The 14900-nt window shown below is 28.6% G+C and overlaps 2 protein-coding genes across 2 annotated transcripts; one reads left to right on the plus strand and one right to left on the minus strand.

Annotated features, from left to right (window-relative positions):
* Positions 1-59: 59 nt before the first annotated feature.
* Positions 60-1924, minus strand: LOC112796037 (uncharacterized). The gene is made up of 3 exons (XM_025838287.3): positions 1210-1924; positions 1043-1124; positions 60-940 (listed from the first exon to the last, which is right to left on the minus strand). Exons 1-3 carry the CDS (start codon positions 1219-1221, stop codon positions 279-281), a joined length of 756 nt encoding a protein of 251 aa, XP_025694072.1. The 5' UTR covers positions 1222-1924; the 3' UTR covers positions 60-278.
* Positions 1925-6589: 4665 nt separating this feature from the next.
* On the plus strand, positions 6590-14118 carry LOC114927542 (uncharacterized). Its single transcript, XM_029297554.1, has 3 exons — positions 6590-6601; positions 6690-7472; positions 13990-14118. Exons 1-3 carry the CDS (start codon positions 6590-6592, stop codon positions 14116-14118), a joined length of 924 nt encoding a protein of 307 aa, XP_029153387.1.
* The last annotated feature ends 782 nt before the right edge of the window (positions 14119-14900 follow it).

Raw genomic sequence — 14900 nt, forward strand, 5'->3', positions numbered from 1 at the left:
AAATTAAATAAACAAAGAGTTTAGGTATGCTTTTCATAAATCCGACACAGGAATTATACTTCACTTGGTGAATTCCATGAGTTTATTATATCATATATTAAATTACAAATTGCAAAACAAAAAAAATAAAAAGAAAAAAGAAAAACATATTGTGTTCATCTTTATTTCCCCCAGTTTTTTCTTTCCTATGATAATGAGACGCTGGCACATTTAGATAACAAATAAGAAAAAGATTGATTGAACAATAATAAACATGATTGAGATGTGATGACATCACATCACATGACGGTGCAGCCCGCCTGGTTTTCATCGCTGAAATATTGATCACAACGGTTCACATAATACGGTCTCCCTCCACCGTAACTATCGTAAACGGGCCTTGCATAGTACCCATCGTAGCACATCACGGGCCCAGCATAACCATTCACGCACGGCCCAGGCCCACCTTCATAGCCCGTCACGCATATACCCACTGGAACCATCATCGGTTGCGGCGCGGGCGGGTACGCCGCCACGGGATCCGCAATCTTAACGGGAGGAGGTGCGGGTTTTGCCTCTGCGGGCTTGTCTTTGGGCTTCTCGGGGTCACCCTTAGGCTTCTCGGAGTCACCCTTGGGCTTATCAGCCTTTTCCTTGGGAGCAGCATCTTTAGGCTTCTCCTTGTCCCCGGCATCCTTCTTCTTGTCGGGCTCATCTGCGGGCTTTGGCTTTGGTTTGTCGGCAGCAGCATCTTTCTTCTTTGGAGGGTCAGGTGCGGGGGCTTTGGGCTTGTCATCAGCATCCTTCTTCTTTTCGGGCTTGGGCGGGTCGACGATTTCAATGCTTTTGATGGAGCCTCCGCCTTTGTAGCAAAGCTTGTCCCGGATCTTCTCGGGACTGCAGCACACCACCGTGATGGTCACGACATTTTGCTTCTCGTCGAATTTCTCGTCTCGAATTTCTCTTGTTCACAAAATGATAGGAAATAAAATAAACTCAATTTGATGCAGAAAAATAAATGAGATTGAAATTGTTAAGAAAGAAAAGAGAGAAGAGAACTGACGAGGAAACTTAGCGAGAACCTTCTTGACCTTCTTATAACATTTGTGGCATTCAAGGTCAACCTTGAGCTTCATTACAGTCACCTATATTGAATGCATGAATGTGCTCCAATTAGAAACTATAGTGACTTCAATTAATTGATTATAAGATAAGATACGATATACATACCTTCTCAGCCATGGTGATGGGAGTGAAATTAAAGCTTCAGATCTGAGGGTGATGATGATGGGATGCAAATGTAAGAAAGCAAGCTGAGCACTACCGCTATTCAAACCAATGAGATGACAACACGTCTTCAGCTTGTGCTTGGATTGAGATGGAATCAGCAGAGAAGGTTGAATCCCATGTGCTCCTTTTAATTCACAATGCAAATGCATGCTCTCTTCCATCTCTATATCACTCACTCTCAATTACCATGGTTATTTAATTAATGCCCACAACTCACACAAACACACGTGTCAACTCTACTTTGGAACGTAACAAATCATGTCAAAATTCGCTTTACGAGAAACACAAATGCTGCTTCCACCACTTTTTTTTTTTGGCTCAATATTGTTTGTAACTTTGTATGGTTTTCTTTTTGGATTGGACTATTTTTGTTACTCTATTTGTTCTGTCAGCAACAAAAATAATGGTTTTAAGTTTTAACTACGATCAATTTTTTTCAAAGAAGCAGAAAACATATAATAATAATTACACAACAAATAATTTAATTAGATATTTGAAAGATTTTTTTCCTAATGTTCATTTTTGCTAATAGTGTCAGCTATTTTCATACAGTATATTAAATGAGATCATGCTTCGATCAGTAATCAGTAATCACTCACCATGATCAAACTCTAGCTGAAGAGAGTGGGAATTGAATTATGTTACTACCTAATTCAGAATCAAAGATTGAAGAAAAATATTATTTATACGCCAAATATTTTTTATATTCGTATAAAAATACGATTATTCTTAATTAATTATATATTTAAATCATTTTTTAAGATGGTGTTTATTATAAATACTGTATACCTAGTGTTTTACCAATATTTATTTAATTATAATTATTATATATTATATATAATATAACTACTGTAGTACTGTATACCTAGAAAATTATATTTTTCAAAATTTTTAATGAGAGTAGGCATCGATCTCGTTACATGGTAATTTCCACCACACGTAAAGTTGACATAATGCAATGATGTACACATACATTTCAGTGTAAGAGGAGAGAAACTACGGTGAAATTGATAAGATATGTAATATTAATAATTTAATATAGTAATATATTAGCATTTTTACTCGTAATAATATTAAAGGAATATAAATTTTTTAAAATTATGGTCTATTTTGTTTTTTTTTTTTGTGACGGAAATAAATTAAACAAAGAAAAACAAAATAAATAAAACAAGAAACTACTTAAATAGAGGGGCAGTTCTGTTTAAGACTACTCTTAAATTCCTCCCAAGGTGAAAGAAGCTCCACATGCGAAAGTTGTAACTTTATCGCCATCTTTGTCATAGTATCTGCCACCGTGTTTGCATCTCTCATAATCAAACGAAAGTCAACACGCCAATTCTAATGCATGATATCTCTTATTTTGAGCACCAATGGATCAATAAACCCAAAACCATCTTGAGTAACAAGATTAAATGCTTCCACACAATCCGTCTCACAAATAACATCTCGTTGATCCATATCCCAAGCTAAGAGATATCCTCTCCAAATAGCAAACAATTCTCCTTGAAGAATACTATTACTCTCAATCATTTCCAAACACCCCCTTTGCCAGCTCACATTACAATCTCTAATAACACAAGCAAAACCAACACTATGACCCGAACCAAAATAACTAGCATCACAATTAATCTTAAAAGTACCAATGGATGGGAGATTCCAAAAACCATTCAGAGTAGAGGGAAGGGACATACGTTGTAATTCAAAAATATTCCTAAGCTCTTTTTCTGAGGTTAATGCCAGACAAATCACTTTTTCCGGAAGCCAAGTTTCATGGGGATTAAATATGTCATTATTCCTTGCTCGTCATATCCACCAAAGTCCCGAAAAGAACTTGAACGGATGCTCTCTGCTATGATACAAGAAAGATTATGCATGTTATAAAAGATTTATAAAATCAAACTACTTTTACAACAAAAGTCGTAGGTTAACGAAAGTCTCTGGCTAAGAAAGATCAAAATATATGTAGATAAAAAATCAAATCATAAGATTTTTAGTTAATATTTTTATATGAAAAAGTCTAATTTTTTATTAATAATTAATTTTAATATTTGTTATCTAAAATTTAAAACAAGTTAACGTGTATAATTTTACATTTAATTAGGTGTTAACTTGTATAATTTTACATTTAATTAGGTGTTAAGTCTGTTGCACAAGTAGAAATAATTAATTTTTATACTTGCTGTTTAAAAAAAATATTTTTTTCTCTATGTATATAAAAATATAATTAAATATTAGCAGAAAAAAGTTATACTGATAGTTATAAAATTAAATCAAAATTAATTTTTTTAAAAAAATTAAATCTTAATTCTAACTTTTAATTATAATATTAGTATTCTCTCTAAATTATATGTAATAAATATTAAAAAAAATAAAAACATAGATTAAAAAGATAAACGGTGAAAATTTAAAACTAAATATAAACTAAAAAATTATGTACATAATAATAATATTTTTTATTTAAATTATATTATTTTATTAATTTTATTTTTTGTAGAACAGAAAATTAGAAAAAATAGAGAATGAGAAAAAAGAGAAAGAAAGATAAAGATAAAGAATGAGAGTGAGAATAAGAGTGAAAATGAGAGTTTGTTAATTTTAGAAGAAAAATTTATTTTAATTATAAAAAAATATCAGATGACATATTTTGAATTGTCGTGTTATCAATATAAAATATAAATTATACATAGAGTAAAAATGATAGAGCGAAATAGAAAAATGGAGAGAAGTATACGAGAGAATTTAGGAAGGGAGTTTATTAATTTTGAAAAAAATATTTTCTCTCAATTTTAATAAGAGAATGTTATGTGACACATTTGATTATTAAATTAGATCGTAATAAATGATACGTAATATAGGTATATTTTAATTTCTATTTTAATATTTTAATTTTAATTTTAATACAATTAAAGAATGTCATTTTGTACATTTTGATTGGAAATTAGTAATTAGTCATTGATATTGATATTGATAATAATATATAAAATAGATAAAGTGATTGAAGGAAAGAGAGAAATAGAAAAAGGAAAAGAGAGGATGAGAGAACTCTTTAATTTTGGAAGGAAAGATTTGATTTCAATTGCAATGAGAAAGTGACATGTGGCACATTTTAGTTGTAAAATTAGTAAAGAGGGGGAAAGAATTCTTTAATTTTGGAGGAAAAGATTTAATTTTAATTATAATGAGAGAGTGATATGTGGCACATTTTGTCATAAAATTAGTAAAGAAAATTTTTTAATTTTGGAGGAAAAAATTTAATTTTAATTATAACTAGTGTATGTTCCCATACCTTGTATGGGATAATATATAAAATTATATTAAAAATTATATTAAAAAATTAAATAATATATATAGTAATTATTATTATAAATATTTTATAAAGTTATAATTAAAATCAAACTCTTAAAATTTTTAATATTAAAATACTAAAAATAATTAGTATTTACCTTAATCAATTTGAGTTTGTTAAGTGATCATCTCACTCGTCCGCTTAAACAATTATCAGGAGTTAGAATCTCGCCTTGTGTATATAGCAGTGTATTAGCTAGCAATAAACCCTTAATAAAAGGAGTATCAATACGTGGTTAGACTTTGCAGGAGTTTTCGAATACGCAAGTACCCGACCCGTCTATACCCGGATGAAAAGGGTAATAACTTGGCCCGAGTCAGAACAAATTTTACTCAAGACAGGTATCGTTGGGTTTAGGGTGTACCCGCCCCGAATGTATACATATAAACACTTTTTAGGAATTAGGATTTGCCTCACATCAGACATAATTCATAGCTTCAGTCTATACTCTATAGATATGCAAGATATACTCAATCATCCTCACCTAAAATCTTCTTCTTCTCGACTTCTTCACAAAAAATCGCATAACTCCTGTCATGTTGTTGCTGAGTCCATCGCCGCTTACCTATTCACAACTCCCATCTTCCTTCACAGCCAGAGACGAACCCACGTTTAAGGGGCATTTGCCCCCACAGTTTTTTTTAAAAAAATTAATACTTATATACATATATACCCAGTGGCGGATCTACGGGGGGGCCTAAGGTGGCCATGGTCCCCCCAAAATTTAAAAAAAATAGTAAATAGTAATAAGTAATAATATTAAATTTATTTTTATATATAATATTGAAAAAAATATAAGTTACAAAATTTTATAAATTAAAATAATTAAAAACTGCACTATGTATTAGATATTTGAATTATTGTTGCTCTTGTTAACAAATAGCCCATTCTAATAATTAATAAAAATGGTTCTATTATACTAGACCAAGCCCATACTATTAATTAAAGTAACACTAGTACATTTTTCAAATATTTGTTTCAAGCCATTAGAGGCATCAGCGCCACTTTTCTCTCTCTTTTAGTGGTTTCCAAACTTTTGGTCTTCTACTCTTCTCATTTTAATTTTCTTTTCATACCAAAACAAGACATATGAAGAAAAACCATTGAAGAGAAGTGAACAACAAAATATTAACCATTGAATACACAACAAAGATTCAAAGAGGTATATTTCAATTTTTTTAAGTTAATAACAATGTCAAGTATTATTTATATTATTTATTTAAAATAATTAATTTATTTTTTTTATAATGGACAGTGTTCAAAGATTGAAGTGAGGGCAAAACTCAATAGAATTATTTTTGGGTGAGAATTGGAACAAAAAAATAATCAGGTAAATCAATAACTTTATTTTTGGTTATTATATATTTGTGTTTCTAAAATTATTTGTTATTGCTCAATAGGTTTAATATTTTTTTAAAGAAAATAATATATATGCAATTATTTTTGTTTTTTTTTGTTAGATAGTTCAAGTTAAGTTAAAAATGTCAAAGATGAAAATAATTCACTCATTTTTCAAGAGAAAAGAGAGAATATATGATGAACAAAATTCAGCTTCAGATTCTTTGAGTAATGTTCAAAATATTATTGAGCAACCTGTGACACAACTTGTTGAGCAAGATATTCAACCCCCTGCTTCCAAAATAACAAGGACTGAAATAGATCAAGTTAATATTGATACATTGATGCGTGATTCCGGAAAGCGTCCGCAAATTTGGAATTATCCTATCAATCAACAAGATAAAATCCGTAGAGCATACATAACGTTTGGACCATATCAATTTATTATGGATGAGTACCCTCTTTTTGGTCTAGAAAGTCATCCTCGTCATTTCAAAGCTCATTGGTTTAAGAGTTTTTCTTGGCTAGAATATTCGCCAGAAGTGGATGCTGCATTTTGTCTTCCATGCTATTTATTTTCTAGAAAATCAAGTCCATTCACATCAGGAGGATTTCGCAATTGGAAAAAAGTGAATAATGGAAAGGATTGTGCATTTTTATCTCATGTGGGTAAATCTCTTAATTCTCCTCATAATATTGCTGTTAAGTCTTGTAAAGATTTGCTCATCAATTACAGCTAGCTCTTGTTGCCGCGGCTAAAGAAGTTGTTGATGTTCATGCTTTTTTCCAAAGTTTGAGTAATATTATCAATGTTGTGTGCTCTTCTTGCAAACGCAATGATGAATTACGATCTCCTTATGCAACTGAAATTTCTCATTTAGTTGCAACTAATCAAATTGAAACAGGAAGGGGAGCAAATCAAATTGGCACATTAAAAACATCAGGAGATACTAGGTGGAGCTCTCACTTCAACTCAATTTGTAGCCTTTTACGTATGTTTGGAGCAATAACTTCAGTTCTGGAAGATTTGGCTACTAATGGATCTACATATTCTCAACGTGGTGATGCTACTTATGCTCTTAAATCTTTATTATCATTTGATTTTGTTTTCATTTTGCATATAATGAAAGAAATCATGGAAATCACTGATAAACTTTGTCAAGCATTGCAACAAAAATCTCAAGACATTTTGAATGATATGCATCTGGTTTCTAGTACAAAGTCATTGATTCAACAGTTAAAAGATAGTAGTTGGGGAGCACTTTTGGAGAAAGTTAGTTCTTTCTGCAATGATCATGCTATTCAGATACCTGATATGGGTGCTTCTTTTAGTGACATAATTCGGTCTCGTCGTAAAAAGGATGTTGTCACTGTTGAACACCACTATCGTGTTGACATTTTTACTAGCGTGATAGATTTTCAATTGAAAGAGCTAAATAGTAGATTTAGTGAGCAAGCAACCGAGCTCCTCATATTGAGTACATCTTTAGATCCTAAAGATGCTTTCAAGTTATTCAGTGTTTGCAACATATGCAATCTTGCAAAGAATTTCTATTCTTTAGATTTTTCTGAGCAAGAAAAGATTCAATTGGATTATGAGTTACAACATTATGAACTTGATGTGGTTAAAACTCCAGATTTTCAGAATTTGTCTACTCTTGCTGAATTGTGTCAAAAATTGACAGAGACAGGAAAATCAAATATATATCCTTTAATTGATAGATTAATTCGTCTTGTTTTGACTCTTCCTGTGACAACAGCAACAACTGAACGGGCCTTTTCAGCTATGAAGATTATTAAAACAAGGCTTCGAAACAAGATGGAAGATGAATTTTTAGCAGATTGTATGATTGTATATATTGAAAAGGAAATTGCTTCAAAATTCACTTCAGAGATGATAATTGATGATTTTAGTTCCATGAAGCATCGTCGAGCAAGTTTAAAAATATCAAAATCTTAAAGTATGTAGTTGAACATTGACTTTTATATAATATAATAACTTTTTTTATATATATGCTACAAATCATATTTTGTTAATTTTTTGTTATATTTTATATTTAATTGGCCCCCCTCTTATGAAATTTCTGGTTCCGCCACTGTATATACCACTTATTATATTATATTTATCTCAAAATAAAATATAAATAGTTATTTTGTATTTTATGTTAAAAAATATTTTGTTAAACTTAACACATAATAATAATTATATTGTTAAATTTGATTTAGTATGAAAAATAAATAAATACACTAAAAAATTAGTGATAATTAATTATATTATATTAGCTAATTAATTAATAATTAAATTAAAACTTAGTTTTCTAATTAAATACAACTTAAATTATTAGTGATTTTTTAAAAATTGTTTAAGTTAAAAAAATATCTATACATAAATTTTATTATATTTTTGTCCCCATTACTATATTTTTCTGGGTCCGTCACTGTTCAAAGCTTATGTCATCATTGCTGCTCATCCCGTTACTGTCGTTATTGAGCCCGTCGCCACCATTCTTATGCCGAGTTTCTTTTCTCTAGGTAAATTTTCCTCTCTCTCTCTCTCTGATTGTGAATCTGTTAAGTTCTTCTATTCAAACATTGATATTTAAATTATAAAAAAATTTGATTTTCATATTTTATAAAATATCATACTCACGGTAATTATAAATATGACGCTATTTAAAATTAAATAAAGTAACATAGCTAAAACAAATAAAAAAATAAAAAATTACTTAACATTGTATAAAATTTATCTATAAAATTGTGTACCAAAAAATAAATTTAATTTTAGTATATTAATAATATAAAATATTTTATATAATCATTCAATTCAATTAGATTTATTTATTTAGGTCATTATTAAAAATAAATTTAAGATACCAACATACAATTACTTTAAATTGAGCAACAATTATTAATACTATATAAGGGACATACTATTCTACTAAGAATGATTGCCATAAGGAATAATTTCTAATTTTCTATACTAATATTAGAAAGTTTATATAATACTATATAATAATATTATCATTATTAATACTATATGATATCAAAATAAAAAAATCACCATGCTAATATAATATTATTAATATTATATAAATCATCTTTGTATTTATTTTTCTGTGCGTATATAGTATTTAATTAACACATTAAGATATATATAATATTTTGTTAATACATATATAATATAAAGTGATTTACAAATTATTATTAATTCGTATATAATGTATAATTAAATTTAATGAATTCAATTAGAATAAACAATAAATTATTTATTTTATTTTCGACTTTATAAATGAATAAATTAATTAACTAATATAACAAATTACAATTAATGTAGTAAAATTAATTAAGTAATATATATTATAATAAATTATATTAATATTTAAATATCTAATCAAATCAATTAGCTGATATAATTAAGTTATGGTAATAAATTGTATTGAATGAGTTAAAATAATTAAATCGAGAACACTCTCCAGAGCATGTCACGTCAGCTCCATTATTAAGTGCAGACATCCAATTTTTATATAATAGAATAGATAAAAAAGTGACATATACTATATTTTAGTTGTAAAATTAGATAGATATAATAGAATAAATGTTTTATACTAATATATTTAGTTGAGCAATACTAGAGAGATCATAATTAAAAATTATTTAATTTAATTTAATATTTATACTTTTATGTATATAATATTTATAATTACACACTTATTATATTTGATATTATGTATCTATTCTAATAATAATTAATAAATACAAAAAAAAAAGTTATGACTACCTATGGTTCTTAAATTATGACTCTCAAACTAATATGTTTGTTCATCAGGTAAGTAGTAGTATTACATCAGCAGTAATTAATTCATACCTACCTATACTGTCTCAAAATAAATTAAACTACTTATACTTACGCAATAACATTATTTGATTTCATGTTAGGTAAAATTATGATGTACATAATAATTAATCTATTTTGTTAGCATCATCATCTTAAATTTGATTTCCGACAAAATTTAATTGTTCAATTTTAAATATATTTAATCTGTACTCTAAAATTTTAAAATGTAATTTAAATTAGTCCTTTTATCTATTTTTGTCACCAAAAAAATGACGTAACAAATTTAATTGATACTTGATAATTTGGCATAAGAAAAATTATGTCGTAATTCAAAAACTCAATTCCCTATTCTTTCATCACTGAAGGAAGTGAGGTTTTAAATTTTCATGATGCTAAATACAAACAAATCAACAAGAAGCTCTTGTAGCATCCTTCACTATCACCACTGTATTTGTAGTCGTCGCCACCTTTTCGTTGGTCGTCTAACCTTAGTTACTATCACTGACATGCACCGTTTGTTGCCCCTCTCCTCTCCTCATACTCTATCTTCCTGTTTCTTCTCTTATCTAGCTTGTCTTGGCCGGAATACTAAATCAGCCACTTCAATCACATGAAAGCTTTCTTATTTTTTATTTGTGAATGCAATGCAGAGTAAGTGAAGAAAAGTAAATGAACACTCACAATGGTAGCGGTAGAATTGTGTGGCGGGATCCGTGATGAGGCAGCAATGTGGTCAATGGGGGAGGGGCTAGCGGTTATGGCGTTGACGGCGTTGAGAACATGAACGGGACTCTCGATGAAAAAGGTGAGTTGAGGTTGTAGTGTTACACCGAAACTCTAGCCTACATTATGTATTTTCTTTTTCAATAGTAATAATAATAAGAAAAAATTTCACTCCCTCCCTTGCGAGATGTTAAAATGACACTCTCCTCTCCTCTATTTTATAAATGTACATTCCCCTCCCTTCTAACTTTTAAAAAGCCTCATCTTTAATCCATTTTAAACATTTTAAATTAACTAATGTTAACTTTATCTATTTTTAAAGAAAAAAATTATTTTCTAAAAAAATATCCATTAACAAAAAATTTATTTTTTATCATTAAATTTTGCTTCCTAAAATATCCTTTAATAAAGTATTCTTTTATTGATTAAATTAAATTTTTTAAAAAATTTAATAATTATATTATTTTTTTCTAAAATACCCTTTAATAATTTTTTAATTATTAAATTATAATTTTACCAAAATTTTTGTTAACAATTTTTTTATATTTTACTTTTAATTTTTTGATATCTCTATATATTATATTATTTTAACATTAAATACAAAATTTTAGTAAGATTATTTCTCAATATCAATATATATTAATTGTTATACATATTAACGATGGTAAAATTTTTTATTTAATATCAAATAAAAAAATTAATAGTAAATATAAAAATAATTATTAACAAAAATTTTAATAAAATTAAAATTTAATAATTAAAAATTATTAAAGACTAGGTATCTTAGAAAAAAATAATTTAGTTATTAATTTTTTTAAAAATATTTGGTAAAAATACAATTTAATCAATAAAAAAATAATTTGTTAAAGAGTACTTTGATAAGCAAAATTTAATGATAAAAAATAAAATTTTTGCAAATGGGTATTTTTTTAAAAAATAATTTTTTTTCTTAAAAAATAGATAAAGTTAATATTAATTAACATAAAAAGTTTAAAATGGATTAAAGAGGAGGTTTTTTAAAAGTTAGAAGGGGTGAGAATGTATATTTATAAAATAGAGAGGAGAAAAGTGTCATTTTAGCATCTCGCAAGAGAAAAGAGTGGAATTTTCTCTAATAATAATAATAATAATCAGGAATTAGTTTGAAGTGAAATGGAGAAAGTGAAAAGGGTTGTGGTTGTGGTTGTTGTAATGAATGAAATAGTTGTTCATGCGTGTGCGGATAAAGATGATGATAATTAGTTGATCCCCGAAAATAAGTTGAAGAGAAGCCATGGAGAAAAGAAAAGAATGTGAGTGACGCATTTAACAGCTATACGAAAGGAGAATGAAAAAAAAAGAGATGAATCTAAAGCTGAGACTTGAGGTTAAGACCATATCTGAGGTTTTTGATTATTGTATTCAAGCCACACTTTAAAATTTTAGAATATAATTTAGATCAATTAAAATTTTAAAAATTAAATTAAGTCAAAATTAAATTTCAAAAGTCATTTTAAGTATTTACTCAATTTATTTAAATATAATCTTTTTTGTTACGTCGCAACCTCTAAAATCAATAAATAATATAAAACGTGATGCTAACATATATAAAAGATCAGAAAAAATGATATATAGTTAATTCGTTAAAAAAGTCATTTAAATTGAGAAGATCAATAAAGTAAGAAAAAAAAGAAAATTATTATTAAGTTTGTGATTTTCATCATATGTAAGGATAATTAAATTCCTCAATTTTTAATTAACCCATCTTCATTTATTTTGGAGAAGCTAGTTTGATTCATAGACAAATAATGCTACATTTTTCTTATTTGATAATTATGTTCAGCAATATCATTTTTTAAAAAAGTGAATTAAATAAGTTTTTGTATATATAACTAGCCTATTATATTATCAAGAAAAAAAGAGAATATTGGAAAACATTTTGGTTGTACCAACCTTTTGTGGATCATCTCGTGTACTAATTTGTTGTTTCTTTTAACAGCTATAATCAATTATTATGTGAATCATTGTTTCTGAATTATTTAAAGATGTGTGTGCATCCATAAATAGATATATTTCTATTGTCCATACTCCATATATAAAGGAAAACTTATCTTTTTAATCTAAAATGAAAAGGTACAATAACATGCACAAATTTAATTTGTTGTTTGTGTTAGGTTTTTTTTTTTTTTGAGGTCTAAGTTCAATTTTCTGGGGTGTATTTTTGTAGTTTAGTGTCTTAATCCTAATAAGATTTTTTTGGGTTATTGAGAGTGTGAGAGAGTAGTCACTAAATAAGAGAGGAGAAAAAACAGAATTTTCGTTTTTATGCAAACTATTAAATTTCAAATGACAGTTTTTCATTCATTCACCGTTGGATTGGCTTAAAATTTGAACTGCATGTTCCTCTCATCTTATTCTTCGTTCTGGTCAGTGAAGATGTTGATTGGAGGTTTGCAGTTAGAGAAATTGGCTTCAAAAGAGAAAAAATAGGTTTCTCATTTTTACACAGAGCAGCAATCTTTGAACAGCAATTTCTCATTCTTTTACCGTTGGATCGATGTGAAATTTGGATTGCAGATTTTTTTTTATTTTTTCTTCATTTTGAACGGTGGAGATTTTAATTGAAGATCTGCATAGGGAGAAATTGGCTTCGACAACAGCTCTGTTTTTTGGTATATTTTATCTTCTTACTTCTCATTTGTAAGTTTTGCTGCTTTAATGTTCGATTGGTTATATGCATGTCTTTGTACTTTATTTGAGACTCTCTTGTACCTCATTTGATTATAGTAGAATTATTTTATTGGTCTGAACGATCCATGATTTTTATCTCTCACATTGAGAGAATTTTCACGTTAAAATTTTGGTGTATTATTATTATTGCTTTACTTATTATATTTACTTGTTATAGTTACTACCATATTGTGTTGTGAGTATTTCTATATTGTTCTTATATTAGATATTTTTATTATTTCCGGTGGTAAGCTTCAGTTTGAATAGAGTTAAAGATACACAAGTCTTAAGATATATAATCATGTCTATTTATTCAAAATAAATGGATACAAGCAACTACTCTGATTTTAGCAATGATGTAAAGACATCAATCCCTTCAGTTAAAAAAAATGGATATATCATTACTATTAGTTGTACCATTATGAAAAATTATCTTTATTTACTTTGTTTAAGGGAATTTTTATTTAATATACTACAAGTGTTAATTAAAAACATTCTATACAGATATTTAATTACTTAAATGATTATTTACAGATGAATTTTACTAGATTTTTTTAAAACAACATATAATTTATCATCTATAATATACCAATTTTTAATTAAATAATATCTTAATCATAATAGAACCATTTTATAATTAAATTGTTATTTAAAATAAATCATTATATAAATTTTTAAAATATTAATAACCAAATAGATCACCATCACATTTGCACCGTATTCCACCACTTTTTTCACAACATGGTAATCGGGTTAGGGATGGCAACAGGTACCCATGGGGTGGGAACATCCGCCCCGCCTCCAAAAACACTCTCCGTTCGGCCCCGTCTCCGCGACGGGTAACGGGGACCTGGTACCCGTCGGATATTCGGATATCCGCAGATATCCACGGGTTTGAAAGAAGAAAAAACAGAATTAATAAAAATTTAAAAAATAGTTCAAAATAAACACAGTAGATGTCCCAATTTTACAAATCCAAATTATAAATCAAATTTTACAGCAATAGAAACTAATTTTAAACTCAAATTTATCAACTAACAGAATCAAAATCATCATTCTAAACTCAGAAATCAAACCATAAACCCAATTTCATCAATGAAAAATCAAAATAAGCATAGTATATGTCCCAATTTTACAAATTCAAACCCTAAATTAAATTTTACAGCAATAGAATTAACAGAATAGAAACCATAATCCTAAACCCATAAATCAAACCCTAAACCCAATTTCATCAATGAAAAATCAAAATATATATTAAAATCAATTTCATCAATAAACAGAAACTAGCTATGGAGCAGAGTTGCCATCATCTTCGCTGAGCAGAGGCAACGTTGGAGAACAGTTGTCGTTGACGTCGCAGATCTGAGGCGTTATGGAGCAGAGGTGTCGTGTTGAAGATTTGTCGCTAATGTCGCAGATCTGAGGCGTCGCGTAGAGCAGAGGCGGCGACGATGAAGTTGTGAGCAGCGAGGACGCAATGAGAGGAAGAAAGTGAGCGGCGGCAACGACGGAGGAAGGTAAGGGACGATGACGTGAGGAACTGAGAGGAAGAACACCGGCGATGCAGTGAGAAGGAAGAAGGACTGAAGGAGGCGGTGAGTGGTGACCGATGAGATTGAGAGTGCAAGGGAGAGGCTTGAAGGTTGTGGTAGGCTTAGAGAAGGGGGTTGAATCTATGCC

This window comes from Arachis hypogaea, chromosome 4 (assembly GCF_003086295.3).
Source record: "Arachis hypogaea cultivar Tifrunner chromosome 4, arahy.Tifrunner.gnm2.J5K5, whole genome shotgun sequence".
NCBI classification, from domain to species: Eukaryota; Viridiplantae; Streptophyta; class Magnoliopsida; order Fabales; family Fabaceae; genus Arachis; species Arachis hypogaea.

Bases quoted from the DNA above. Each gene is read 5' to 3' on its own strand.
- LOC112796037 (XM_025838287.3), bottom strand. The intron at 941-1,042 runs GTCAGTTCTCTT...TGTGAACAAGAG, and splicing joins GGTTCTCGCTAAGTTTCCTC to AAATTCGAGACGAGAAATTC.
- LOC114927542 (XM_029297554.1), top strand. The intron at 7,473-13,989 runs GTTTGCAACATA...GGATGGCAACAG, and splicing joins ATGCTTTCAAGTTATTCAGT to GTACCCATGGGGTGGGAACA.